We start from the raw sequence: 27,906 nt of genomic DNA, 5'->3' as shown, positions 1-27,906 counted from the left end.
ACAGCTGAAAAAAATGTTGGGGACTTCATTTCAGTATAACATCCATGAAATAACTTGCACTCTTTCAATCTATTACAGATAGCAGTTCAAGATATTGAAGCAATTCTGGGAATTACAGCAGAAAACAAACTGAAATTTGAAGAGGAGGAATCCTCCAAACATGATGCTCCCCAAAAGTAGTTGACTGAAATTTTGAAACTTTTCTTTAAGCCTTTTGGAATAACTCAGGAATCCAGGAAAGAAATAATTTATGTGTCTATTCATAACTGAATTAATATTAGTTTAGACTAGACATTTTAATGATCACTGAGTGAGCTTAAATTATTAGTAAAACAGTAACTAAAATATCCTTGGTTATGCAAAAGGAAATCTTGGCGAACAACAGAGGAACAAAATCAACATTGCCCATTTTAATGTACATGTCTACTAATGTTATATTATGAATCCTGGAGTACAGCATGGATTTCTCAAATTCTATTCATAGAGTTGTAGTTTAAAAAGTCAGATGGCACCATAATGATCTTCAAGTCTGACCTGCGTAGCATAGACCATAGAATTTCACCAAATGATTAGGCATCTCTTTTAGACCTGAACTGTCTTGATGTAGAGACTGCAAGTGGCAAAGAATCCACCACATGCCTCAGTAAATTACTCCAACAGTTAATGATCCCCACTGTTAAAAATCTGTGTCTTATTTCTAGTCTGAATCTATCAGCTTCAGCTTTCAGCGGTGGGCTCTTGTTATGGCCTGCAAAATTAAAGAGTACTCTGCTGTGAGAATTCTCTCCATGGAGAAAGTTATAAACTGTATTTCAAGACCTATCTTAAATTTCTTTTGCATAAACTCAATAGATTGGGCTTCTTCAATCTCCCACTGCAAGGTTGGTTCTCTGGCCCTCAGTTCTATTTTGTAACTCTTTTCTGAACCCTTTCTAATTCCTCAACATCTTTTTTGAAGTTTGGATATGAGATCCAGACACAGTATTCTAATAATAATCTTATTAATGCTATATACAGTGGTCATATCACTTTCTTACCTATATTTCTACTTATACATACATCCAAGGGTCTCGTCTATACTCTAGCCACCACATTACACTAGGAGCTCATGTTCAGTTGGGTTATCCATCATGACCCCGAAGTCCCTTTCAGAGTTACTGCTTTCCAAAATAAGTCGCCCATCCTGGGAGCATTTCCTAGACAAAATATCTTACATTTGGCTACACTGAAATGCATGTTCAGGTGGGCCCATTTTATTGAGACACCCCAGTTGCTCAGTAATGCTAACCATCTTGTATTGCTGTTTAACACTCCACCAGTTTTTGTATCCACTGCTGATTTAACCAGCAGTGATTTTATACTTTGTTCCAGATCATAGAAAATTATGATATACAGCATTGGTCCAAGAACTGATCCCACTATAAACAACCCCACTGGATTCCTCATTTACAATTGCTTTTTTATAGCAGTCAGCTAGTTTTGAACCTTTCTAATATGTTCTACATTGATTTTGTAATAATGCTAACTACTTAATCAAAATTGTGTGGTATTAACTTAAATGCTATGTAGCAATCTACGTATATTACACAAGCACAGTTACCTTTGTCAACCAAATTTGTGATCTCATAAAAAAATTGTTTGACAAGATCTTATCTCCATAAAACCATGTTGATTATTTACATATGCTACCATCTTTTAATTCTTTATTGACTGTATCCCGTATCAGCCTTTCAGTGAGTTTGCCCAGGATCCATGTCAAGCTAACTATAACCCAGGTCAGTACATATAACCTTTTAAAATATCAACACCTTCACTTTTTTCAGCCTTCTGGAATTTCTTTGGCTTTCCAGATTTGTTAAATTACAACGTTTCCCTCTCTTTCTTTTTGAGAGAGAATCTTTTGCTGCCCCCATTTGTACATTGTAAAAATAAGGTTTTGAACACTGAGAAATTGTTTGTGTAAGTAATTTATATATAGATGCTAAAAGGTCACTTTTTCTTTCCTATGTGTTTCTTAGCATCAGATTACGTGCCGTTTGCTGTCTTCAGAGCAGACGGGCAATGGACGGGGAAAACCTGTCTCCCTATCCAAGGCTGTAATATTTGCCTTGCTGGCAGATTATGCTCTTGTTTTAAAAGTTAGTTTATTTTCTCCTGCAGGTTGACTGTATTATCTCCTGAAAATGCCAAGTCCTACCACCCTAAAAGTTAAAAATCTCAAATTGAAAAAATTCCCCATGGAGTTACTCTGAATAGTGCCTGCCTTTTTCAAAGACCGGTTTAGCTGAAATACTGCAGTGCTATTCATGAGCCACAGATCGGCTAACTCAGTACGTAAACTTCTGATCTGCCTCTACGTTCTCCACAGTGATTGAAGAAATACAAATAGAAGTGAGAACCTTTATATGATTTGTTGATTTATTCTTCAAATAAAATATAAATGTATGTATTTTAAACTTGTCCAGGTCTTTTTGTTGTGTAATCTCAGTAAATTCTCCATTCTGGAGAAACCACCAGCAGGCTTTTCTACTGTGGAATTCAGCCAACAATCATCCTTTCTAGAAGCCTTTGTTTTGCTGCAGTTGGAAGAGAGATCGTCAGGATCCTTGCCTCTGAAAGATGCAGTAGAGATCTTGCACTTGCAAGAAGTCCATTGCCAAAAGACTTAACTACTAAACAGCATTATTAATTAATTTTAAAACAAAGACAATGGATATAGTCACTTTTTGTTCTCTCACTGAGGTGCTGAAAATAAGTAAACTACCTTTCTGACTATGCAACCAAGATACATGCTATATTCTACCCTAACCTTAACAAGAGACTTCCTGGATTTCTGACCTAACCCTAGCTCTCCACTGGTCTTTACCAACAGAGGGGGGGAAATCAACTTGGGAATTAACTAGTTTCCTAAGGCTCAAGAAGAATCAAGCCCTGATTCATGCCAGAACAACATAAGGTCTGAGAGGCTCATTAGTTCACTGGCACTCAGTAGACTGCAGTGTCCTAGGAGTAAATGAAATCCTCTGCCTCTTTGTCTTTGTTCTGTTCTGACAAAAGAAAACTGTACCTGTTTTTGCTCAGCACAAGCGATCTGAAAATTCCCACGGTGAGAGTTATTTCTCAGCGTGTACAAGTGTGAAATGTATTTGGAGGGAAAAGTTTTTAATTACTATTAGCACTTCTGAGCTTCGAGTTGATGGCAGGATTGAAATCGCTTTACTATCTCTCACATTCAACTCTCATGCTGCTGGTGCCAAAATGTCAATTCCCAGTAAAGTAAAACTCCAATTGTCCGGCATCCAGTGGTCCGGCACTCCTGATGGTCCGGCACCAACTGGAACCCGGAAGTGCTCCGGCCAGCCAAACAATTGGAGCTGCTCTTTCCCCGGCTTCCCCAAGTCCGCTGCTGGTCAGTTTCAGCAGCGGTGGACTTGGGGAAGCCCTGGGGCAGAGCATCCCAGCGGCTCTGCCCCCGGCTTCCCCAAGTCCACTGCTGTTGAAACTGACCAGCGGTGGACTTGGGGAAGCCGAGGGCAGAGCCGCTGGGGTGCTACCGCGTTGGTCCCACAGCGCCGCCCTCTCCCACGCTGCGCAGTTCCTTGCTGACCCTCTCCCCCCCCCACCCAGACCTCTCATAGCTCCCCTTCCGGTACTCCGGCATATCTGATAATCCCCCTGGGTCCTAAAGGTGCCGTATTATTGGAAGTTTACTGTAATTTGGCTGTTAAACTAAAATGCCAATTTTCAATTGAAAAAAATAATTTCCAAATATATATATTTCAGTATTATGTACTCATGCTCTCACCACTACATTCTCTTCTCTTTTGCCAGAGGAAAATAGGATCCCTTGAATAGACATATCTTGAATTTGTGGAGCCAGGATGATCCAGATCTAGGGTGGCAGGACAAATAGAATGTGGGATGGGGCTCACGACTGGACAGATATCAGTAGCAAAGAAATGGTTCAGGGTCAGTTACTTTTCAGAAGCTGCAACAAGATACAACAGTGGAAGGGTAGTTGGGCTCCACAGCGGCTCTGCAGTCCTCCCCACATTATCAACTAGTTGATGGAAATTCCTGATTAGCTGATTAAACACAATTTAACATCCATACTGTGGTTCAGTGTTCATCAGAAGACAACACAGGATTGTTTTAGAGACTAGGAGTTGCCCTTGGAGTTCAATTGCTGAAGGTATAGGTAGTTCAAATAAAGTTTGGAGCTTTTGATTGGTCAGTGCCACATAGTGAAGAAGAGTATGCTAATTTGACATGCCATTGCAGCCAATATAGTCCAATTCTATATTATGCCTTGTCCTAAGAGAAAATAAGGGACTGATCACAGAACTAAAAGTTAATGGTAGCTTAGATACAAGTGATAGTGATGATCACATTTACCGTGTGCTTCAGGCCTTAGAACATGCTGTGGTTTTCAGCACATTTTGGGCTACCCACATTCACTATGGCTCCAGACAAAGAATAAGGCTTTAATAGGGCCAATTTCATAAAGGTGAAAATAATTATGAGCCAAATCAGATGAGAAGAAGAATTTAATCAGAAAAATATGACATCTGGGAATCTTTAAGAAAACGTCACTAGACATCCAAAAATTCACAATTCCACAACTGAGGAACAAGAAGACTGTGCTGGTAAAAAAAATAAAATAGAATAAAATCTTGTCCCATGGGAAAATGAAGTAAGAGAGAGATGACAAAAAGGAAAAATGGATAGTAATGAATATAAATCAGAAGTTAGGAACTGTAAAAAAACTAATAAAGGAAGCCAAGGAATAGCTAGTAGATTTAAGGAAAATAAAAAGGAATTTTTAAAAATATATAAGGAACTAAAGAAATCCTGACAATGTTATTGGTCCATACTAGATGGAAATGGTAAATGATGATAAAGATGCAGAGACAGCAGAGATATTCAACAGCTTCAGATAACTTTAATCCAAGAGTCTTAAACGAACTGGTTGCAGAGATCACTGAACTATTAATATTGATATTTCAATAATTCTTAGAGCACTGGGGAAGTTCCAGAAGACTGGCAGTCTTTAAAGGAGTAAGTGGGGTGAGCCAGATAATTATAAGGCTCTTAGCCAGATTACAACCCTGGGCAAGATAATGGAGGGAGTGATCCAAGACTCTATTAATAATAAAGGAGGGTAAAATAATGCCAATCAAGAGGGGTTTATGGAAAATAGATCCTATCAAACTAACTTGATATTTTTTCTGATGAGCTTACAAGTTTGGTGGATAAAAGTAATAGTGTTGAAGTATACTCTTAAATTTCTATGGGTATTTGGTGGCACAGGGCATTTTAATTTGAAAAAATAGAATGATATAAAATCAACACCGCACACGTTAAACAGATTAAAACTAGCTAATGGAAAGATTTCAAATGGGGAACTGTCATTAAGCAGGTCGGCTTTCAGTGGGAATCCCAAGAGGTCCATTCTTGGCGTTATGCTTTGACTTGGAGGAAAACAAAATCATCCCTGAAAAAGTTTGCAGATGACACAAACATTGAGGGTGGTGGTAAATAATGAAGATAGGTCACTGATTCAGAGCACTTTGGATTCCTTGGTAAACTGAGTGCAAGCAAAATGTGTCTTAATATTGGTATAAATACATTTGGAAACAAAGAATGTACAGGACAGGGAACTGAAAGATTTGGGGGAGGGGGTCTTCGTGGATAAATATCTCCCAGTGTGATGCTATGGCCAAAAGAGCTAATGTGACAATAGGATGCATACGCAGGAATTGTGAGCAGAGGCAGAGAGGTGATTTTTACCTCTGTATTTGACAATGGTGCAACCACTGCTGGAATACTGTGTCTAGTTCTGGTATGCCAAGAAGGGTTGTGATAAATTTGAGAGAAAAACCACGAGAATAATTAAGACAGGAAAACATGCCATACGGTGAGACATTAAAGAAGCTCAATCTATTTAGCTTAATAACTAGAAGGTTAAGGGTAGACTTGATTAGAGTTTATTAGTTAGTACTTACATGGGGAACAAATATTTAATAATGGGCTCTTCTGTCTAACACATTCCAATGTCTTTAATTTAAAGCTGGACAAATTCAGACTGGAAATAAATCATATTTGTTTAACAATTAGCATAATTAAACAATGGAACAATTTAATAAGAATCATAGTAGATTCTCCATCAATGACCATTTTTAAATGTAGATTATGTGCTTTGAGAAAGCATCCACTTTAGGAATGGTTTGGGGGAAGTTTTATGGCCTATGCTAGACAGTAGATCAAATTAGATTATCACAGTGAGCCCTTCTAGTATTAAAAATCATGCAAATTCAACAAGTGTTTCAAAACTTAAATATTTTAGTTGGAGGAATCTTGTGTATGGGACTGCTGGACAGAAGTGCCAACTAAACAGTATAATTCATGTGCTCACAGTTAGATATATGTTTTAAGTATTTTAATTTAATTCCTGAAAGATGATTTGATATGAAATGTGAAGTACTTGAAATAATGGTACTGAATGGAATAAACTGGGAGCTTACATTTTATTTAATAAGATCTAACCCCCCTTATTGATTACGCTAACATATTGGTGTCTCTCCTTGGCAATAATTGTGGTCTAATGATTAGGGCAAGACACTGAGAGTTAGGACTTCAAAATTTGAATGCTGTCTCTACAGACTTGTATAACCTGGAACAAGTAATTTAAACTGTCTCCCTCAGACTTCAATTCTGCAACAACATACACACACACACACACCTAACTTTAAGGATGTAAAAGACTAGTTGACTATCTGATAAGCATTTGCTTATCGGATAGTATTTTGACTAGTCGATTTCCCCTCCCCCCCCCCGCCCCCTTTGCTGCCTCTATAAGATTCAGGCAGCAAGGAAGGGGAGGGGCGCCTGTGTGCCTTTCAAAGGGGCAGCCGTGGAGCCGGGATCAGTTGGGGACCTCCAGGGCTGCCCTTTTAAAATGCCGCCTCTGTGGCGATTCAAAGGGGCATCTGCCATGGAGCCTGGGGTCAACTGGGTTGTCCCTAGCTGACCCTGGGCTCCAGAGAAGTGCCACACAGAACCCGGGGTCAGCTGGGGAGTCCCCAGCTGAGCCCGGGCTCCCAGCGGCATGCAGTGTAGCCCGGGCTCCATGGCTTTGAAATGCACAAGAGCCCCTGTTGGGGACTCCTATGCATTTCAAAGTAGGCACCCGTATAGCAGGGGCTCTTGTACATTTCAAAGGAGGAATGCGGAGGTGCCTATCGACTAGTCAATGGAAATTCCATCGACTAGTTGACTAGTCAATTAACCACATTCTGACATCCTTACCTAACTTTACATGTTATGAGTAATCCCATTATAACTGTGACAATTCATGATGTGTAAAGTTACCACATGTGTAAGTTTATGTAGGATCAGGGCTTCCATTTTCTTAACTATAAAACACAGAGAGTATGACACACATACTAAGGTTGTGAGATTTCATTAACATCTGCAAGGCAGTTTTTGATAATTTCTTGCACTTTTATACCTTTTTAAAAATTAAAGTATCATGGAATGTCTTCCTATTGTTTTGTGGATATGCAGGTACTTTTCTTCAGCAAGACTTTCATAATGAAACAAATTTATTTTTCATTGTAATAGCCTGACTCATGGTTATGAGCTTCTATTACACTTGGGGAAGGACTCTATCGCTTACAGATTTTAAGCTGATAGTTTCTGGAATATTGTGTACATGATGAAAAGCATCAAAACAAAACTATTCTATTTTCAAATGTATAGATTTTTTTTAAAAAATCTTCTGCTATTATATAGCAAGATCCAAAGCAAATTACTACAAAATTACAGCCCAGTAAGTTGTACACAAAGTGAATCACTTAAACTAAGGATCGTTTATAGTCTGTTGTCTTCCATCTTCGCCCCAGCAGTCCCAAAGACTCTTTGAGATACTAGTAGCATGTCACTTTTCAAGAAATGGCTTTGAAACAGCAATTAATAAGAGCACAGTACCCTTCACAAAATAGAAACCTCAATATATAAAGCATAAACTATCCAGCCAATATTATTATACAGCAGCACTGCTGTCAAGATGGTTTGTTCTTCCTCAATGAATGACAGATGGACGCCCAAAAATACTCAACTTTTTATCCTAAACTCATTGTAATTAAATACATACATACCAAGCCATGATCCTTTGCATTTGTGAGGGTCTGAGACTCTTTGGAAATGCAGGTGCTTCTCTCTCGCTGTATACAGTGTGAAAAGACATAAACAGCTATAAATGCATTCACCAGTTTAATGAGAGGCTACAGGATTATTAAAAGGCTGCAGGTTTATTTTGTTCCTTTCCATGCATTTTTTAAGGAAGTGCAAATGCAGGCATTTAAATTAATGAGTGCAAAGTATCTTGAAACTCCGAACTAATACAGTTTAAAAATTCAAAGTAATTATTTTCTAATACATTCAATAGATTTCAGTCCAGCATTAATTTCAAATGTAACCACCGAATGACCATGAACTGTAATAGCACAAATAGTGCTGTTGGTTGGAGTATGATACATTAGTCCAATCCTGCATTTCAATGAACCTCAGCATCAGGTTCCACTTTCTTTTTATCCTGTCATCGTTACTGCTAATAAAGAAAGATATTAAAGCTAACTATATGCTCTATTAATTATAGGAAGGTGAACTTGAGTCAAATTTGTTACTGACAATGATTAATAATTACTGGTTCTGCTACATAGTCATGTAGTGCATTACAGTAAATAAACAGGGTACATTGTTGGATAGTAATTGATTAATTAGCACATTCATACTGCACAGCTCAATGGCCTAAGATTGCTGAGTTTGAGATATTGCTCATAATTATTAAAAAAAGAAATCTGTTCCCATTTTTCAGTTTACTCTTCTGTACAGTCATTTTGTTTCAAACAGAATGTTTAATGGTTCAAAACCTTAGGTTTTGTTTAGATATATTACAGATTTTTTAATTGTGATTTTAAAGTAAAGTATTCTTCTTCCAAGGGCTTTAAAATATTCAATCCAATTTTAACTACAGATATTGCTGTCAAACTTCACTAAACAATATCAGTGAGTTTATATAATGTGGCCTACATAAAATTTCTTCCTCACACTCGGATTAATCTGTTTCATCCTCCAATTGCAACATGTGCCAAGAAGAAACCATAGGGTGGCTTCTTCAATGTGCAGAATATACACCATAAAAAGTTAACAATTAGTAGCTTGATAGCCATGGAGCCCTGAATGGGCCTATGTCTGCACTACAGAGTTTTTCCATGATACCTCTGGTATCCCGGAAAAACTGTGCCACGTCCAGGGAACGCGTCCACTTTTTCGGATCAGTTTCTGAAAAAGCAGGCGAGTACTTTCGGAAGCTGTGTATTCCTGATTTTATGAGGAATAAGGACTCCTCCGAAAGAGGAGGTTTTTCCCACATTTGGCCCCGTACAGAATTGTATTAACTCCACCAACATCAGGGTGCCATACAGACGGACCAAATGTTGGAAAAGCCTCTTCCAAAAAAAGAATTGGAAAAAGGTACACAAATTGCGGTTTGCAATTTGCGTACCTTTTTCCGAAAAAGAACTGCAGTGTTGATATAGGTTTTGTAAGTTAATATAATATTAATGCAGTTTCTCATTACTATCTATTGTTTTGTCTGTCTTAAACAGGGAAATGACAAAGGGCGTAGAGGTGTGTAATTTCCATTTAGTTTCTGAAGATTTTTATTGTGACTTCCTATAGCAGTATCTCACAATAACCCAGCAGCAGCCCAGGTTGCTTTTCTTCAGTCGTATTTCTCATGATCTCACCCTCTCAATTCCACTGTTTCCAGCACGGGACCTGTTTTCCTCACAAGGACGGTGCAGACTCATGGACTCTCCTGGGTAACCTACCATTATCTCTGTCCTTAAAGATCCATATGATCAGGAGACTCCACAATCTCATCCAGTATCTCTGGGGGACTCCATCATCCTTTCTGGAGTTCCTTGTAATCAGGAACCTGCCCATCAGAGGGCCAGTGAATTGTATTAACGGGCCGGTGAATTGTATTAACTCCACCAACATCAGGGTGCCGATAGCCCAGCTCCATCAATGCCAGAGACAGGTCTCCCCCTCAGCCCTGCCTGCCACCGTAGCATGCCTCCCCCAGAGCATCCCCTGATCCCACCTGCCATCTCCCACATACCACCCCTGCCCTCACCTGACCTGCACTCTGGGCAGCAGGCTGCTATCCCATGCCCCCTGCACTCCCTCCCCGCCTGGCTGTAAAGTAGTGGGGCCAACAACAAGCTGACTGCTGTGTCTGCAGAGGGAGGAGGGCAGGAAGCGCATGGCAGCCCCCACCCCCTTGAAAGTATCTCAGAGAAGATTCTTTTTGGGGGCTTGGGTGAGTGCCAGGAGGAATCCTCCTCCTCTCTGGTCCCAGTCCCAGGAGCAACCTGCCTCCTACAACTCAAAGTTCGAGCTCCTCATCCCTAGCCCAGACTCACGTGAGCCTGACCCCACAGCCACATCCTTCACCCCACCCCTCGGCCCCCACCCCACCAGCCTGGAGCCCTTCATGCACCTCAAACCCCTCATCTCCAGCCCAGAGCTCCTGCCTCACCCCAAAGCCCTCCTTTCTAGTCCACAGTCCCTGCAAACCCCAAATCTCCAGCCCAGAGCCCATGACGCACCCTAAACCCCTCACCCCAGCCTCTCATCCCCAGGCCAGAGCCCCCCAGGCCAGAGCTTCAAACCATCCCCACGCCTGCAGGGAAGAGGGGCAGCACTGGGACCGGTCCTGGGCACCGCCTGAAATGATACAAACGTGCTGCCCTTGACCCCAAGTGGCCCCCCAGCAGCCTCCTGAGGGCCCCCCCATACCAGGACCCCCGGCATCCCCCTCAGGCCCCCCCATACCGGGACCCCCCTCAGGGCCCCCCCATACCGGGACCCCCAGCATCCCCCTCAGACCCCCCCATACCGGGACCCCCCTCAGAGCCCCCTCATACCGGGACCCCCCTCAGAGCCCCCTCATACCGGGACCCCCAGCATCCCCCTCAGGCCCCCCCATACCGGGACCCCCCTCAGAGCCCCCCCATACCGGGACCCCCAGCATCCCCCTCAGGCCCCCCCATACCGGGACCCCCCTCAGAGCCCCCCCATACCGGGACCCCCAGCATCCCCCTCAGGCCCCCCCATACCGGGACCCCCCTCATAGCCCCCCCATACTGGGACCCCCAGCATCCCCCTCAGGGCCCCCCATACCGGGACCCCCAGCATCCCCCTCAGGGCCCCCCCATACCGGGACCCCCAGCATCCCCCTCAGACCCCCCCATACCGGGACCCCCCTCAGAGCCCCCTCATACCGGGACCCCCCTCAGAGCCCCCCCATACCGGGACCCCCCTCATAGCCCCCCCATACTGGGACCCCCAGCATCCCCCTCAGGGCCCCCCATACCGGGACCCCCAGCATCCCCCTCAGAGCCCCCCCATACCGGGACCCCCAGCATCCCCCTCAGGCCCCCCCATACCGGGACCCCCCTCAGAGCCCCCTCATACCGGGACCCCCAGCATCCCCCTCAGGCCCCCCCATACCGGGACCCCCCTCAGAGCCCCCCCATACTGGGACCCCCAGCATCCCCCTCAGGGCCCCCCATACCGGGACCCCCCCAAAATCCTCCCATACCGGGCCCCCCAGCATCCCCCTCAAGACCCCCCCAGTCAGGACCCCCAGCGGCCCCACGTGAGGCCACCCCCCCATTCTCCTCGCTCGGCGCTCGCGCGCTCAGCCAACAGCTCTCGGCAGCCACCGCCGGGAGCGCGCTCGCACGCGCACGCACAGCGCCGGGAGCGCGCGCGGCCGGGTCGGCGGGAGGCGGGCTGGGCCGGCCGGACGCCCCTATGCCCCTGCGGCGGCTGCACGAGGCCGCGCTGCGCCTGCTCCTCGCGCCCGGCGGGGGGGGCGGCGCCAAGCCCCCGGCCTCGGAGGTGCTGAGCCAGCACCTGCGGCAGCGCGGCCTGCCCCCCTGGACCTCGTACTGCGTCAAGTACAGCGCCGTGCGCAACGACCAGTTCGGCCGCTCGCACTTCAACTGGCAGGTGGACGGCGCCAACTACCACGTGCTGCGCACCGGCTGCTTCCCCTTCATCAAGTACCACTGCGCGCGCGGCGCCCGCCGCGACCTGGCCCTGCAGGACGCCGCCTTCACCGCCCTCAAGCTGCTCAACGCGGGTGAGACCCCGGCCTGACCCCCCCCTCGAGCTCCCGCCCCGCCCCCCCCGGCCTGACCCCCCCCGAGCGCCTGACCCCCCCCCGAGCTCCCGCCCCGCCCCCCCCCCGGCCTAACCCCCCCCGAGCGCCTGACCCCCCCCCCGGCCTGACCCCCCCCGAGCGCCTGACCCCCCCCGAGCGCCTGACCCCCCCCCGGCCTGACCCCCCCCCCGAGCGCCTGACCCCCCCCCCGAGCGCCTGACCGCCCCCGGCCTGACCCCCCCCCGGCCTGACCCCCCCCCGAGCTCCCGCCCCCCCCCCGGCCTCACCCCCCCCCCGAGCGCCTGACCCTCCCCCCCCGGCTTAACCCCCCCCCCAGCCCCCGCCTTGCCTGACACCCCCCCGAGCTCCCGCCCGGCCTGAGCCCCCCTGGCCTGACCCCCCCCTCGAGCTCCCGCCCCGCCCGGCCTGACCCTCCCCCCCAGCTCCCGGCCTGACCCCCCCCAAACTCCCGCCCTGCCCTGCCTGACCCCCCCTCCCTCGGATCTCTCTCCCTCCGTGAGCCTCTGCCAGCCCCCCTCAGTCACGGGACCCCGTGACTCCTGTCAGAGGCAGCGCCCATGGGGGGGGCTGCCCCCCCTTTCCCAGAGGGGCTCTGTTCCTGCCCCTGGCGCGTTGTATCGCCCAGGTGAAATCCGGCGAGTGATCGTTGGGGGGAGTAATCGTCAATCGGGGCCCCCTTGCACTGAGGGTCCCTGGGCTTGTGCCAGGGCAGCACTGGCTAAGATCCCGGCCCGATGTTGCCCTTCGCTGAACCCTCCGCAGGTCACCTTTCCCTGGGTCCGTGGCAGCCTGGTGAATTGCTGATGCCAGGGACTGGGGTTGTTTTTTTAATATAAATATGTCTAAGACTATTAACTGCACTTTAACTAGTGCGTAGTTTAGAAACTTTTTTAATACTGCTTACGCTAGTGCTTAAAGCCGGGGCGCCCGACACACTAGCCACACGTGGCTGTTTGAGTGTGGCTAGCTCGTTTCAGAACTGGCTGTACACCAGGGGCTTAAAGTATCCACTTGTTCATTCATTCCAATTCTAAGCTGCACTTCCTGCCCACTGACACCATCGGACTATCCAGAAAAATATTTGCATCTGACATAGTTTTTTAAAAAAAATCAAATTTGACATGCTTTAGCAGCTTTAACTTTCTTCATAATAAGATGTAGTGACTAGATATAACTTATATTGCACATAGTTAAATGCTTGACTTCGTCCCACTGTCAAGCTGTACAGCACAGTATGTCTTGGGAGTTTTTTCCTAACTTTTGGTTGTGTGTATGTATATGAAGTTTCAAAGACTATAAAAACAAATTAAGTTATCCCTAAACAAATCATGGGACACAATCAACTTTAAGTAAAATACCATGCCATCTGAATATGTACCTATGTTTTTACAAATAATTTCTAATATTACTGTGAGCCAGAATCTGCCCTTAATTAAACTACTGCTATTGGCTTTACTGATGTCAACGTGAGTGCACAAACATAATAGCAGAATTTGGCTCTTGAAAATAAATATTGTGTCTTCAATTTATTACTTGCTTGCACAATACTTAATACAATCACACCCTGCCTGGTGATGTTTTTCAGACGCTATACATTTTTATTTATTATTTATGTTGCTACAGTTGTTTACACTCAAACATCCCTAGTATGAAGACAGTAATCTTTCATATTAACAAATGTTACTGGTTTTGGCTTTGGTTGTTAGCATAAATCAAAGTTTACTGATACAATTTTCAAAGTGATTATGTTATCTAATTTGTATTAAAAATGTTCTTTGGGTGTTCTCTTTGATTCTGTCCTCTCTCTGCCTTGATACTTGGGTCTTCTATCCAAATCTTGCTGCTGCTTCTGTAATAGCACTAAGGATGTTCTGTGTCTAATAAACTCTGTGTGTGCACAGTCAAAACTCTTATCCAGGCCTTCATCTTCTGTGTTGACTATGACAGCCTCCACTTCTCTGGCCTCTGACACCCAAGTAATCCTCCACATGTCCTTTCAAAGCTCGGCTGCTAAGACAGTCTGAATGGAGCCCCAGAAAATCTTATCCAGGCCCGTACACAGGAATTTCTTTGGGAGTGTGTGCCTTTTCATAAATGTGGATCTCAAGGGTATGAATGCACCCCTGTTGTCCCCGAAGTAAGCAGGGAAATCAGCTTCAGCCTTCTCCCAGCTGGCCAGAGCATGGGGGAGGGAGGCTCAGGCAGCACGCTGCTCCTGCCTTCCTCTGGCAGGCTGGAGTATGATTACTTGGGGCACCATGGGGGGGGGGGCTGCTTTTACACCCTTCACCACCACCCCCATGTACAGGTCTTTCCTTTTTTGAGGGCTCAGGTCAGTAAGGTAATAAAGCACATGCCTCACTTCAAGCATTGAATAATTCCACTAAAGTCAGTTAGGCAACTAATATGCTTAAAATTAGGCACATGCATAAGTACCTCTCTGAGTCCCTCTGTGGACTCCCTCTTCTTCACTGCATCAAATATAACACCAGCTTCTTCTTACATTTTAAGGCTCTTCTGAGCATGGCCTCATACCACCACTTTGTATCTTACCTATCACTATAATACAAATAATGATACACTAAATATAATACACTATAATACAAATTGCCGTCCCCTGAAATACCTTCCTGGCATAGTTGATGCCAACACTGCCAGCCATAATCACTTCTTTATCAACTTCTCCCACATGCACCTTCACATTTTTGTTCCATCCCTTGTGCATGAGACATCCTTTCCCATTGATCTGTAAAGTCACGAACTACACTATTTCCCTGTAATCCTACAAGTCTACTAAAGACTAAATTAGCTTTAAGCATAGCTACTCCACATATCCAAGCGTCTCATATCCCTTTTCCTCTCATCTGCATTCCTTCCAGTTCTTCTGACTGTTCACTCCCCACTTGTTACATCTTATTTTAAACTAGGCCCTTATCCTGCCTTGAGAACTGTCGGGAGACACCCATGAGCATCAGCATCTGCTCATGTGGTTCTCAGTATGTAATTGGGACTATGGTTCTAAGCTCTTCAGTGCAGGGAATTTATTAGAACAGCTGCTTACACAGTGAGCCCCCTACTGTAATATTTATATTATCCTTCATAGTCATGTTTAGATATCACTGTTTTAGTTCTCTTGGTTTGTAATGGTTGTATGTAACACGTTTTTCTCTTTTATAGGCATCCCAACTTTATTATATGGAATTGGCTCCTGGTTTCTTGTCAGTGTCACAGAGACTGTTCACACAAGTTGTGGCCCAGTAACTATTTATTTTCTGAATAAAGAAGATGAAGGTGCCATGTACTGAAATTGTGCATTCAAGCACTTTGGTTCGGTGGGTTTTCACAGCTGTGTGTATTTATATATTTCTGCTGCTTTAAAATATAAACAATTTAAAAGCAAATCTTTGCTTTCTATGTGTTCCTTTTTAATGTGGTGTCATCTTCAAAAGACTTCACAGTCCTTTTTTTAGTTACAAAAATGTTCCTGTTTTGGCAGCAGTATGAAGTGAATATTGAGTCAATGAAGGCAAGGTATTAGCAGCTTTGGAAAATGAATGGACTTTTCTACAGTCCTCAAAAGTGTTTGCTCTAAAGACAGTGGTTGAAATGCATATTGCTGAGAAGAGTCTTCGGATTATTTTTAAAAATCTATTTATATACATGAAATAGGTTATGATGTTTATCATGTTACCTGAAGGCAAGCAACGCGTTCTCCAAAAACATTACACATAATTGTAAATGACAAGAGTTTTAAATTCTGTGCCTAGGTGTTCAACAATATATAAATTGTCCTTGCAGCTAATCAGAGTTTGAAGGAATCTGTAATAGCACCCTTCTTTTATATAGTTATATTGAAATGAGTTTCGAATCCCCACTCCACGAATTAAAATCCACATCAAGAGACTATGTAGTATGTGTCAATGGAACATTCACATCTAAATATATTTTAAAAGAAAACATCTGAAAATTGGTTCTGCTTTTCTCTTTCAATACCTGAATTCACAATTCTGTGTTTTCTTTTGCTGTAGTCAATTGCATTTCTCACATCTAAAAGATGCAGTTACAGGTTTGAGGTTATTAATGGCATTAACATGTTTATTGTAATCAGACCAAGAGTTGCTGAACACTGCTATATTCTTGACACATGCTCTTGGAAAATGTTGTAAACAACTTAGCACGTGGTTGACAAGCCTCTAAAAAGTGGCTCCTGCATTAGTGAACCCCAATGGTAATATTTTGAATTCATATTGTCCCATATCAGTCATCAGAGCAGTTTTTTTTCTGTGTATCTTTGTCTAAATCAGAGATGGGCAGCGTGCAGGCTGCATGTGGCCTACTGGGGTTCTTCCTGCAGCCTGTGGACCCCCAGTCTGCACCCCTCATGAACTGAGGTATTGGAGTCCTGCACTTTCTACTCCTCCCCCTCTCATTCTGGCATTTGTGGAGCACCATGAATCTGCTGATTTGTGATCCAGAGCTGGAACGCCACGGATCAGCTGTTCGTGACTGTTCAAAATCTGGGAGGGAGGGGGGAAGAGTGGGGATAGATCACAAATCAGTGGATTTGCGGTGTTCTGAAAGTGCTGTGGGTGAAGAATAGGAAGTGTGGGGGAGTGCAGGCCGCGGGTGAAACCCCACTGGGTTATGGGCCTCAGGTTGCTCACCACTGGTTGTGCAGCCCACTGAGATGGAGGGCCTTTCATGCAGCCCTCTCACTATCACTCTAAAGGAACTTATCAATAATCTTTCTGAAGATCATACATGCTAAGACAAATAGGTTTCCTCAAAAAATCAAACGCATTCCTTACAGTTTTACCTTTCTTAGGTACTAACTAGCACAACAGATGATGTTTGGCCCGGGAGAACTTTGAGGAGTTTGCAAGTGAGGAAGACAGACTGGTGTGGCTAGGGGCAGACACAATCTGCTCATCAGAACTCACTCTTGCTGAGGTAAAGAAGTAATACAGCAGCTCACAGCTCCAAATAGTCTCAGCAGCATCTTACAACATACAAGGGGCATTTTAAAGGATAAAGTCACTAATATGACTAATATAATGAACTGATGCTGTTCCATGCTTTATGAAGGAAGTGTGTCTGCTTCACTAAATACAACTGAAAGTAACACTAAATATAACTTTAGTCAAGGAGCACTCATTCCAGTATATTTTGTACCGAAGAATATTCTTGACACAAGCTGAATAAATAGCTTTCACAGAAGAGAGTTACATTAAGCTTCATTAATAATAAAACTCATGGTTAGCATTTTGCTAGAATAGCTAGAACTGATTTCCTCTGTAATGGGCAAAAGTTAAATAACTACAGCTCATAAGTTTTAAGTCAAATACTGCTCATTCATTGCTACTGATCTTGTCAATACTTTGCTGTAAAGGTTTGGTCTCAACATGAGGCTGATAAAATGGTTTTTAATTACCAGACTATAAATACAGCTTTTCATTGGAGTTGCACCTCCACTCACTGCAGCTTGTTTGATTTCTGATAATGTGTACTGCTGACTTTGCTCACCTGTTTTTCAATAAATGCAAGCAACGTGACTCCTTGTCCATACAGTGATGGGCAAGTCTCCTTAGAGAACATCTTTGACAAACTACCCTATTGATCACTGCAATTCTGTGCTGCTAGCAGCATTAAATAGAGACTTGATTTCTTGTTCAATGCTCTCACTGTGTAACAATTAAGCAAATGTAATATTTTCTTGTATTACATGAAAATCAATAGACCTCTTGCTCTTGTGGAGTTGATCATGGTGAAAGATGAACTGGAAGATGGCTGAGAGCAAAGTTCAAATATAATATTATTCATTGGATTCATTAAGACTTACTGTATAAGACCTGTTGGAGTAGGCAATGGAAAATATGCTATTCATAAAGGGTAGTGTGTTCATTTCCACAAATACTTAGGATATTCATTGTCAGGGTTACTCAGTATATTTTAAAAATTAATTGGTTTAATAAAAAATGAAAGATTAAATCTATTTTTTTGCATAAAGAATTTATTTGTCAGGTTCTTTTGGTCAGTCTCTGACCAAGTTTTGTTCTTTAGCCATGAATCGTAGAATCTTAGGGCTGGAAGAGACCTCAGGAGGTCATCGAGTCCAGCCCCCTGCCCGAAGCAGGACCAACCCAACTAAATCTTCCCAGCCAGGGCTTTGTCAAGCTGGGACTTAAAAAACTCTAGGGATGGATATTCCACCCCCTGCCTAGGTAACCCATTCCAATACTTTACCCTCCTAGTGAAATAGTTTTTCCTAATATCCAAACTAGACCTCCCCCACTGTAGCTTGAGACCATTGCTCCTTGTTCTGCCATTTGCCACCACTGAGAAGAGCCTCTCTCCATCCTCTTTGGAACCCCCGTTCAGGAAGTGGAAGGCTGCTATCAAATCCCCCCTCACTCTTCTCTTCTGTAGACTAAATAAGTCCAAATCCCTCAGTCTCTCCTCAGAAGTCATGTGCTCCAGCCCCCTAATCATTTTGGGTGCCTTCCGCTGGACCCTCTCCAGTGCATCCACATCCTTTGTATAGTGGGGGGCCCAGAACTGGATGCAATACTCCAGATGTGACCTCACTGTGGTCTGAATTAAAAAGGAAAACACTATTGAGGTACAAGCTCTGTTCCAAGAGTGCTCCCCATCTGGAAAGGCTGCTGACCATGAGGAGGACTTTGGATATGGTTCCAGATCCAGAGAGGAACTTCTGAAGCTCTGTTGTGCAGTCCTACCCGTCAAATTATCTGCAAACATGAGACACAAGAAAGTATAGGAACAGCAGATAAGGATGAATGGATAATATTGAATTCTGTGACATCTGAACATCTGGATCTTATCAAACCTTTGCCTCATTGAGAAAACTGGCAGTTTAGTTACTTGTCTAGTCCACATCAACAAAAAAATCTGGTTCTCCTTGCATCTAGGTCAGCTCCGAAATAGGCAATCATCTAAGAGGGGATCAAGGAGTTGTATTGTAAAGCTATTGCAAATCCATGTGTCTAAAACATGGGGAAGGTCCTCTGGGTGGTTTCCTATAAGGGACCTTGTAGCCCGTAGGACTAACTTGCCTTTCTGTTAACTGCCTTACCTTCTCGTGTAGAACTACATTGTAATTTTGATAATACTGGACTGATTTTGAGGCAAGAATCTGTTTATACTCAAAGTTAACTGAGAATTCTGAAGTAATCCATATTTTGTACATAATCTGTGGATCAGGTTACATATTAGGGACAAGATTCTGATGAGTGTATGATCTCAAAGTGGGCATAGATGAATTCATAGACTCTGTAGCCTGGTTGCTATCACTATGCCTTTAGGATACCCCATGGCTGTGTCTAGACTGGCCAGTTTTTCCGGAAAATCAGCTGCTTTTCTGGAAAAACTTGCCAGCTGTCTACACTGGCCGCTTGAATTTCCGCAAAAGCACTGACTTCCTACTGTAAGAAATCAGTGCTTCTTGCGGAAATACTATGCTGCTCCTGTTCAGGCAAAAATCCCTTTTGCGCAAAGCTCAGATTTGTTTTCCGCGAAAATGGCAATCGGGGCTTTTTTGCGGAAAAGCGCGTCTAGATAGGCAAAGACGCTTTTCCGCAAAAAGTGCTTTTGCAGAAAAGGATCCGTGCCAATTTAGACACTCTGTTCCGAAAATGCTTTTAACGGAAAACTTTTCCGTTAAAAGCATTTCCGGAAAATCATGTCAATCTAGACGCAGCCCATGGGTGTAGCAGACAAACTGGAAGATGTGTTGTACTGACAATGAGGATACTTGAACTCATGGAATTGCTCATGACAGCCTGATGGGAACATGCAGATGAGTTCGTTTTCAGGTCACTGACTTCAGAAGATTTAGTAAGAGCGGAATCTAGAGTTTCCACTCCAAAATGTTGTCTTCCTCGTGAATCTGTTTGAGCAATTGAGGTCTCAGATGGCCCTAAATTCTCTAACCCTTTTCCAATACTATAGAATAGATTGGTGAACTTCTCTTATTTTGAGAGACCAATGAAATCACCTTCCTAAGGCTATGTCTACACTACAGTGATCTCTGGAAAAAAGTGATAGAGATGTAGCCGTGTTAGTCTGGTGTAGCTGAAACAAAATACAGGACTATGTAGCACTTTAAAGACTAACAAGATGGTTTATTAGATGATGAGCTTTCGTGGGCCAGACCCACTTCCTCAGATCAAATAATGGAAGAAAATGTAATGTGATTTGTCCTTTTCATGTGTGTTCATTTTTTTTAAATTGTATCCTTTCGTATATATGGTTGTGACTATTTTCTTCCATTATTTGATCTGAGGAAGTGGGTCTGGCCCACGAAAGCTCATCATCTAATAAACCATCTTGTTAGTCTTTAAAGTGCTACATAGTCCTGTATTTTGTCTCTGGAAAAAAGGTACGCAAATTGTGCTCTGCAATTGCGTACCTTTTCCCAATAGTTTTTTCGGAAGAGGCTTTTCCAAAATTTGGCCCGTCTACACTAGGCCAAATTTCAGGAAAGCCTCCTCTTTTGGAAGAGCCCTTCTTCCTCGTGGGAGGAGGAAGACAGAGCTTCTGAAAGAGCACATCTGCTCTTCCACAAAAAAAAAAAAAAAAAAGGTTGTAGTGTAGGTATAACCTAAGAGTTTGAAGTTTCTTGGTATCTCCTGATATTGGGTAGGGCATGAAGAAAGGATATAGACCAGCGTGCCATTCCAAAGAATATCCAAGCTGCATTGTCTCTAGAATTCACCTCTCTAAAGTTGATTGGGTTCATATGCATTATTAATATGGCAAAGCTCATTGAAGTAAATGGTGTTTGTTGATTTGGATAGGTTATAGACTGGCTTCGGAGATCTAGAAAGTGGGGGGCTCAGATCTAATTATCATATAGAGAATATGGCTGCTGCTGTCCTACTTAGAGGGTGGTCTTGGGCATCTACTCGTCCCCAAGGATGCTCTAATGTTGAATTTCATTTTGCCTTCTCTCCTTTTCAATGTATATTTGAGCCTGTGGGAAGGTTAGTGAGGAGGTACGTGCTGTTGTGCTTTTAGTATCCTGATGACACAAGTTCTATATCACATCCAACCCAGTGAGTGCTATCAAATGCTTTACCTAATGTGTGGTTGAGATCGGAGCATAGATGAGTTAGCTGGCTGAACCCCAGCCGGGATAAGACTATGGGGATAATAGTAAATTGGCGGCAGCACCTAGAAGATGTAGTAGATTATAGATGACCCTTTTAGGATGAATGAGTTTGGTGTTTGGATGTATCAGAAGATCTAACTTGCAGTTAGAAAGACATATAACAGTAGTTTGTAGGGAGACCTTTTCCAACTTTGGCCAAGGGAGTGTAACTTTATTTGGATCTGGTTGGGGTTTGATTTCATCTGGTTAATTATGTTTTTGCTTTAATTTTTATGTGCCAGGTTTTAATTGCCAGGTTCTTTTTATACCTACTAAATTATGTATGTTCACGTATACATATGATTATATATCAGTACTTTGGTCACACATGATTAAAATTCAAAACTTTCTGCTGACTTGATCTGCTCTGTTCTCATTTGAAACAAAGTACAGTTTGCTTTGTAACTCTTGCTTTAATTATCTCTTCACTGTATACGAGGATGATGTTTAAATGAGAGAGATGACATAAGAAGGCAAGGAGCTTTGTTTCACCTCACTTAACAACTAATGCAGATAACTGAAACCTTACTCTAAACCCAATGGATCAGGTAGCTACTTTTTTCAGCACTTGCCTTTTAAACAGTAATGACTACTGGGGGCATCTTAACCTAAATGAGTGCTTAGCATTACATCTTACCTGGGTCAACAGTCTAGGGTATCAGAGTTAAACTGTGTTACTGTAAATTAATGGAAAATGTAACTGCACTTTGCTGAAAGATCAATGTCCAATAAAGGCTGCACAATCAAATCTTGTTGCAATGATTGAGGTCCTTAATTGCCTTTCAAAGATAAGGTGGTAATCAACATAGGTTTAACTGATCTTTTTTACTAGTTCAATTACATGCTAATGACTAGTGCCAAGTCAGAATCTTTAACTACTTATACTTATTAAATCTTACCTTAGTAATGAAAAATTACTTAAGCCACACAATCAATAAAGCACAAGTCTTAATTACTATATTTCACTTTTATACCTTTTGTGTGTTTGACAAATTTGTTTCACTAGAGATTTCCCACCAGTAAGAGATATTATTACCAGAGGCTGTATTCCTTGGAGTACTGTTTACTAATCCAAATTGCTAAATCTTAGATGTTTTGTGTGTTTGTTTTAATGGAAACTTCCTGGCTAAATATCCACTAAAGCAAACTTCTAATCTTCTAGACATCTAACTGTATATAAAGATCAGTTTCTGTATCTGATGGCAGCTTTTTTTCGTGTTGGATCGAAAGCTATCTGTAACCTGCAGGCTGTCAGAGACATTATCAACTTAAAATGCATCATTTTTAAGAACAAAGTAAGTTAACAGTACATATATTGCTCCTGCCCCTCAGTCCTCTTGCTGATTTTGTGGGTAATTAGTAACATTTTCTACTTTCTTTAAAATATTTTTTTCTTCCTTTATTGCTGTAATAGAAAAACTCACACCAGTTACAGGGAAAACTAAAGGCCTAATCCAACTCTTAAGCTATGTCTACACTGCAGGTTATTTTTTGGAAAAAGGTATGCAAATTGCGAACTGCAATTTGCATACCTTTTTCTGATTCTTTTTTTGGAAGAGGCTTTTCCGACATTTGGCCTGTCTACACGGGGCCAAATGTGGGGAAGAGCCTTAAAATGAGGAATACAGAGCTTCCAACAGAGCACACTAGTTATTTCTGAAACTGATCCAAAAAAGCAGACACGTTCTCTGGACGCGGCAGAGTTTTTCCGGGATGTAGTGTAGACAAAGCCTTACAGACTTCAATGGGAGTTGGAGTTAGCCTGTACTTACTATATAAAAACACTGGGGAACAGACTATATTTAGAACACTGTTAAAATCACAAAGTAAACAAAGTTTTATTCTTTTTAATCTTTCAGTACAATAATCTTGGGCTTTAGTTGTAACAACAGTAGATAGAAATCTTTCTAGCAGAAGCGATTAAAAAATCTAAGTACTTATCTGACCTCATTACCATAATATCTTAATGCCTTGATTATTAATACATTTTATCCTCACAACACTCCTGTGAGTTAGGGAAGTACTATTCCCCATTTTACAGATGGGGGACTGAAGCACAACTTTAATTAAATGAATTGCCCGGTGGGCAAGGTCCCTTTAACAAGTTCTTAAAAAGGCACTGTAAGCTGATGAAATAGAGCAGAAAAAAAATATAGCAACAGGATGTAAAGTTCATTAAATGCAAGAGAATCTCTTTAAACATGTCAAACAAGGTTCTGTCTATGTTAAAGAAACTTCTAGGCTGTGTCTACACTGCACCCCTTTTCCGGAAAAGGGATGCAGATGAGACAAGTCGGAATTGCAAATGAAGCGGGGGATTTAAATATCCCCTGCTTCATTTGTATAAACATGGCTGCCGCTTTTTTCCGGCTCGGGGCTTTGCCGGAAAGAAGCGCCAACCTAGACGGGGATCTGTCGGAAAATAAAGCCTTTTCTGAAAGGTCCCTTATTCCTCTTAAAATCAGGAATAAGGGACATTTCGGAAAAGGCTTTATTTTCCGAAAGATCTAGATTGGCGCTTTTTTCCGGCAAAGCCCCGAGCCAGAAAAAAGCGGCAGCCATGTTTATACAAATGAAGCGGGGGGATATTTAAATCCCCTGCTTCATTTGCAATTCTGACTTGTCTCATCTGCATCCCTTTTCCGGAAAAGGGGTGCAGTGTAGACACAGCCCTACTGTTGTAACTACGTCAAAGTAACAAAAAAGGTACAAAGCCCTAGTGTAGAGGTGCAAAGCGGAACTTAACATTGATGCTTAATGTGACAGTGTACACTGAAATAAGCTCTGCTTTGCACTGGCCCACTGTGGATTTGCATTGCTGCAGCCACATAAATGTAGTACAAATTTCATTACTGTGGGCTGGTCTAAAGTAATGCTAGCAAAAAGAATTAAACACAAATTTCACTAACTTGGGTAGGGCGCCCTAATTTGTTACAAGCATTTTTCTGGTTACGGCTTTATTATAGCCAATCCCTTCACAAAATTGTGAGGCATCTGGAAGCTGAAGTTTTCATTTTGTTACTGAGGACAAGTAAATTCAGCTGCATTGTGACACTGACAGTTAATCTTAAACCTTTCAGTAATATAAAACTGGTCAGAACCATTTGGTTGATGTAAAGACAACGAAACTAAAAAAAGCATAGATCAGCTGCATAAAAGGGTTATCTGTAAAAACAGACATGGTCATAATAATGCTTAGGACTTACTTTGCATATATTAACTTAGCTAGCCTTCACAACATCCTTGTTAAGTGGGTAAATATCCCCATTTTACAGAGGAGAAAATCAATACACTAAGGCTACATCTACACTGCAGGCTTCTCGCGCAAGAACTTTTTGCAGAATAGATCTACCACAAAAAGATCTTGCGCAAGAATGCATCTACACTACCACGTGCTTTTGTGCAAGAGATGTGCTTTTGTGCAAGAGAGCGTCCACACTGCCACGAACGCTCTTGCACAAGAAAGCTGTGATTGTCATTCACAGAATGGCCATCAGAGCACCTGTGCTTTTTCTGATAGGTGTTTCTTGTGCAAGAAACCCATGTTGTCCGCCCACACTTGCCTTTTTGCACAAGAAATCTTGCGCAAAAAGACTTATTCTTTGTAGAAAGAGGAGTAACTCTTGCGCAGAAAGCCCTGTCTTGTGACAATCTACTGTACTTTTTCTCGTGCAAAAACACACTTGTGGACGCGCCGCGAGGTTTTGCGCAAAAATGGACATTTTTGTACAAACTCTGCAGTGTTGACGTAGCCAAGGTGAGTGACTTTCCCCAACATCACATGGCATTTAGTTTTGTTTTTTATCTCTAAATTAATTTATTATATTGAGGTAGTTAACAGTTTGTGAAGGCTCTTGAGAACAGTCCAAAACAGTTACTCCAGGCTACAATCTCTTCTGGTTTACTTTAGGGATTGCCTACTTATTTTACTTGGATTTAGCCCCTCCCAAAAAAACTCAAATTGGAAATAAGACATTTGTAACCATTGGAACAAACTAGTGTGGGAAGATATGGATTCTCCATCTCTTGATGTTCTCAAATCAAGACAAGGATGCCTTTCTTGAAGATGTGCTTTAACTAAATGCAAGTTCTGCTTTAGACACACATGAGTTATAGGGCTCAATACAGTGGTAAGTGGGTGAAATTTAACAGCCTATGGCATTACAGGAGGTCAGACTAAATGATCTAATGGTCCCTTCTGGCCTTAACCTATATGAAACGATGAACTGGAAGATAAAATAAAAATACATAAATAAAACTAATGATGACAAGCCCACAGAGACTTAGTGGCAAAGCCACAATTAGAAATCAGTAGTTTCTATTTCCAGGCAGTGACTTGCTTAGTTCTAGGGGCCATGCTACCTCTAAATATGAAAAAGAGCAAGCCACATGCAGCTGTATTGTGTTCCCTGGTTTACTTATTTCCTGTGTGGACCTATGTCTTGAAATAATTTGGCTTCATCATTCTCTTTTGGTCCCTACATTAATTGACTTAGCTGTTTATGGTAAATTGTTTACTGTAATATGTCTTAATCTTCCTCTGTGACCTTGCTGGCAACAGAAACATAAGAACTTTGGATCTACATTTTGCATTTCTCAAAACATACGTTTGAATAGAAATTCGAATCAGCTGTAAACACTTTTGGGCATTATCATTCAGTTTAAATCCACTTGGTAGGTACAGCAAGGTGGACTCAGATAGTAATAGCATCTTAATTTAGGGATAAAATAATTCCTTTAAATAAAACCTGTAATATGTGTATAGTACAACCTAATTTTGTGAATTAGTATGGGGAAGAAATAAGCTTAATTTAGGATAATGCATCACAAAATGTACACTGCTTCTTAGACAAGTGTTTAGTCTTAATTGTTTATGCTAATACTTGATAATGTACTAATAAAAGCACTGTGGTATATTTTACAAGGTATGTCTTTCTATAAGAAATAGCAATTAAATGTCTGCTGAGAAGCTGGATAAAACACATGACTGTTATGCATATTCAAAATATAAACCATGCAAATAAGCAAAGTCTGAATGAGAGAGTTTGTTGTCAGGAACACACATGTTTATCTACTGAACATTTGAAAAATGTGATGAAGCTATTAAGATTTTGAAATAATGGAATATGCTGCATTATAAATACCCCACTCGGGAATCATTATTAGTTGCTTTTTGTTTGGTAAGGTAAAATACGTAGAGCTAAGAGTTATTTTAAAAACAGTTGCATCACTTTAAGCATAGTTTGAGAACTGTATTAGTTCATTATAAAACCAATGTATTACTTTCAGTTATATTAATAAAGCTAGTAGAACCAAACTGTAAAATATGATGCAAAGCAGCTCTTTACACAAATAGTCAGATGAAGGAATTCTTTCAATTTTAAAATGCGTATTTTAAAACACTTCCTAAAGAACTCCTTAAGGGTTTTTTTGGATAAAATTAATACGTGCTATAAAATCAATATGTTTTAGTTAATCCAAATATATAAATCTATTGTAATTGTTTTTATAAGAAGAAATGTCATTAGATGTGATCATCAGTATATGCTTAGTGATTTATGGCCCTTGTTACATACATGCTTTGTAATGTATGAATTATTTACTAAGAAAAATCACAATAATTTTGTTGTTATTCAAAAATTTATAGGTTGGCAGAAACAGTTATGCAGCCCTTGAAGCTGGTCTGGTAAGGTACAGTAACATCATTGAACAGTATAAGCTGATTTTTGATCAATTAATTGTGCAGCATATGTAGCCTTGTAATAATATTAATTTTATTAAGCCTCAAAATATTTGTTTTGTATGTATTCTTTATTTTTTAAAGTGTACATCATTTAAAACACGACTTAAACATTTTATTACCATTCCTAAATCAAGAGAACCATTTCCTTAAGAATATAAAAAATTCCAAATACACCATGTGGAAGAAACAGGTTTAAAGTTCTAATCAGGACCTACTGAACTGAAATCATTTGAAGTGTTCCACTGCCTTCTCCAGTGATAATTGTGAAATGAATGTAAGTGTGAGGATCTGTGCAAACCTTCTGCGCTGCACTACTTAAACCTGTTCAAAAGTAGTGGGAAAGGCATGGAGGGGTAACTTTCTGCTAGCCTTGCATGCATTTTTGGGCTTCTCCACACATTAGCTGTGGCTAGGCTGGTACAATGGAAGGGCTATAGTGTGAAAGAATTAACACATAATTGCATGACACTCCTGTCCTTCCTGGAGGTAGTATGGCTGAGTGAATTCTTTCACTAATGCAGTGTATGATATTTGGAATGTGGGCAGGGAGGGATGAATTTCACCTCAGTGTATCTTTAGATTGCTACTTATGGATGTAGAAATGTTTCTTGCATATTCACCTTCCTCTTTATATCAGAAACATAGCAATGAAAATATGTCACCAGAACCATGAGCCATTTCTTGTAGGAAGCACAGAGCTTTTCGTCCACACACATTATAGATGTTTATTGT

The 27,906-nt window shown here is 42.0% G+C and overlaps 2 protein-coding genes and 1 long non-coding RNA gene across 9 annotated transcripts in view; 2 read left to right on the top strand and 1 right to left on the bottom strand.

Annotated features, from left to right (window-relative positions):
• The window catches only part of IQCH (IQ motif containing H), a 133,054-nt gene extending 131,255 nt beyond the window's left edge, over window positions 1-1,799 (top strand). For all 5 annotated transcript variants that reach the window (XM_075896865.1, XM_075896862.1, XM_075896864.1 and 2 more), the window contains one exon: window positions 79-1,799. In XM_075896865.1, the coding sequence (XP_075752980.1) occupies window positions 79-180 (102 nt within the window). In that variant the 3' untranslated portion in view covers window positions 181-1,799. The remainder of the gene's footprint in view (window positions 1-78) is intronic.
• LOC142818284 (uncharacterized) lies at window positions 622-10,488 on the bottom strand. Of its 2 annotated transcripts, none has more exons than XR_012895685.1 (3): window positions 9,897-10,488; window positions 8,160-8,225; window positions 622-748 (listed from the first exon to the last, which is right to left on the bottom strand). It is a non-coding gene; the product is annotated as an uncharacterized LOC142818284 (long non-coding RNA). The 2 variants fall into 2 exon arrangements; XR_012895683.1 differs by lacking the exon at window positions 622-748 and adding an exon at window positions 2,477-2,612.
• A 1,351-nt stretch (window positions 10,489-11,839) lies between these two features.
• LOC106732627 (uncharacterized protein C15orf61 homolog) lies at window positions 11,840-17,854 on the top strand. Of its 2 annotated transcripts, XM_075896859.1 has the most exons (3): window positions 11,840-12,220; window positions 15,440-15,594; window positions 17,088-17,854. In XM_075896859.1, exons 1-2 carry the CDS (start codon window positions 11,890-11,892, stop codon window positions 15,565-15,567), a joined length of 459 nt encoding a protein of 152 aa, XP_075752974.1. In that variant the 5' UTR covers window positions 11,840-11,889; the 3' UTR covers window positions 15,568-15,594; window positions 17,088-17,854. The 2 variants fall into 2 exon arrangements, with proteins under 2 accessions (XP_075752974.1, XP_075752973.1); XM_075896858.1 differs by having other exon boundaries at window positions 15,440-17,854.
• The last annotated feature ends 10,052 nt before the right edge of the window (window positions 17,855-27,906 follow it).

This window comes from Pelodiscus sinensis, chromosome 14 (genome assembly GCF_049634645.1).
Source record: "Pelodiscus sinensis isolate JC-2024 chromosome 14, ASM4963464v1, whole genome shotgun sequence".
NCBI lineage: Eukaryota > Metazoa > Chordata > Testudines > Trionychidae > Pelodiscus > Pelodiscus sinensis.
Note: the sequence above shows the minus strand (reverse complement) of the source record. Positions and strands in the feature narration are given on the sequence as shown.

Coding starts and splice junctions, on each gene's coding strand:
- LOC106732627 (XM_075896859.1), top strand. CDS start 11,890: ATGCCCCTGCGGCGGCTGCACGAGGCCGCGCTGCGCCTGCTCCTCGCG. Junction 12,221..15,439: donor CCTCAAGCTGCTCAACGCGG/GTGAGACCCCGG, acceptor TCTCTTTTATAG/GCATCCCAACTTTATTATAT.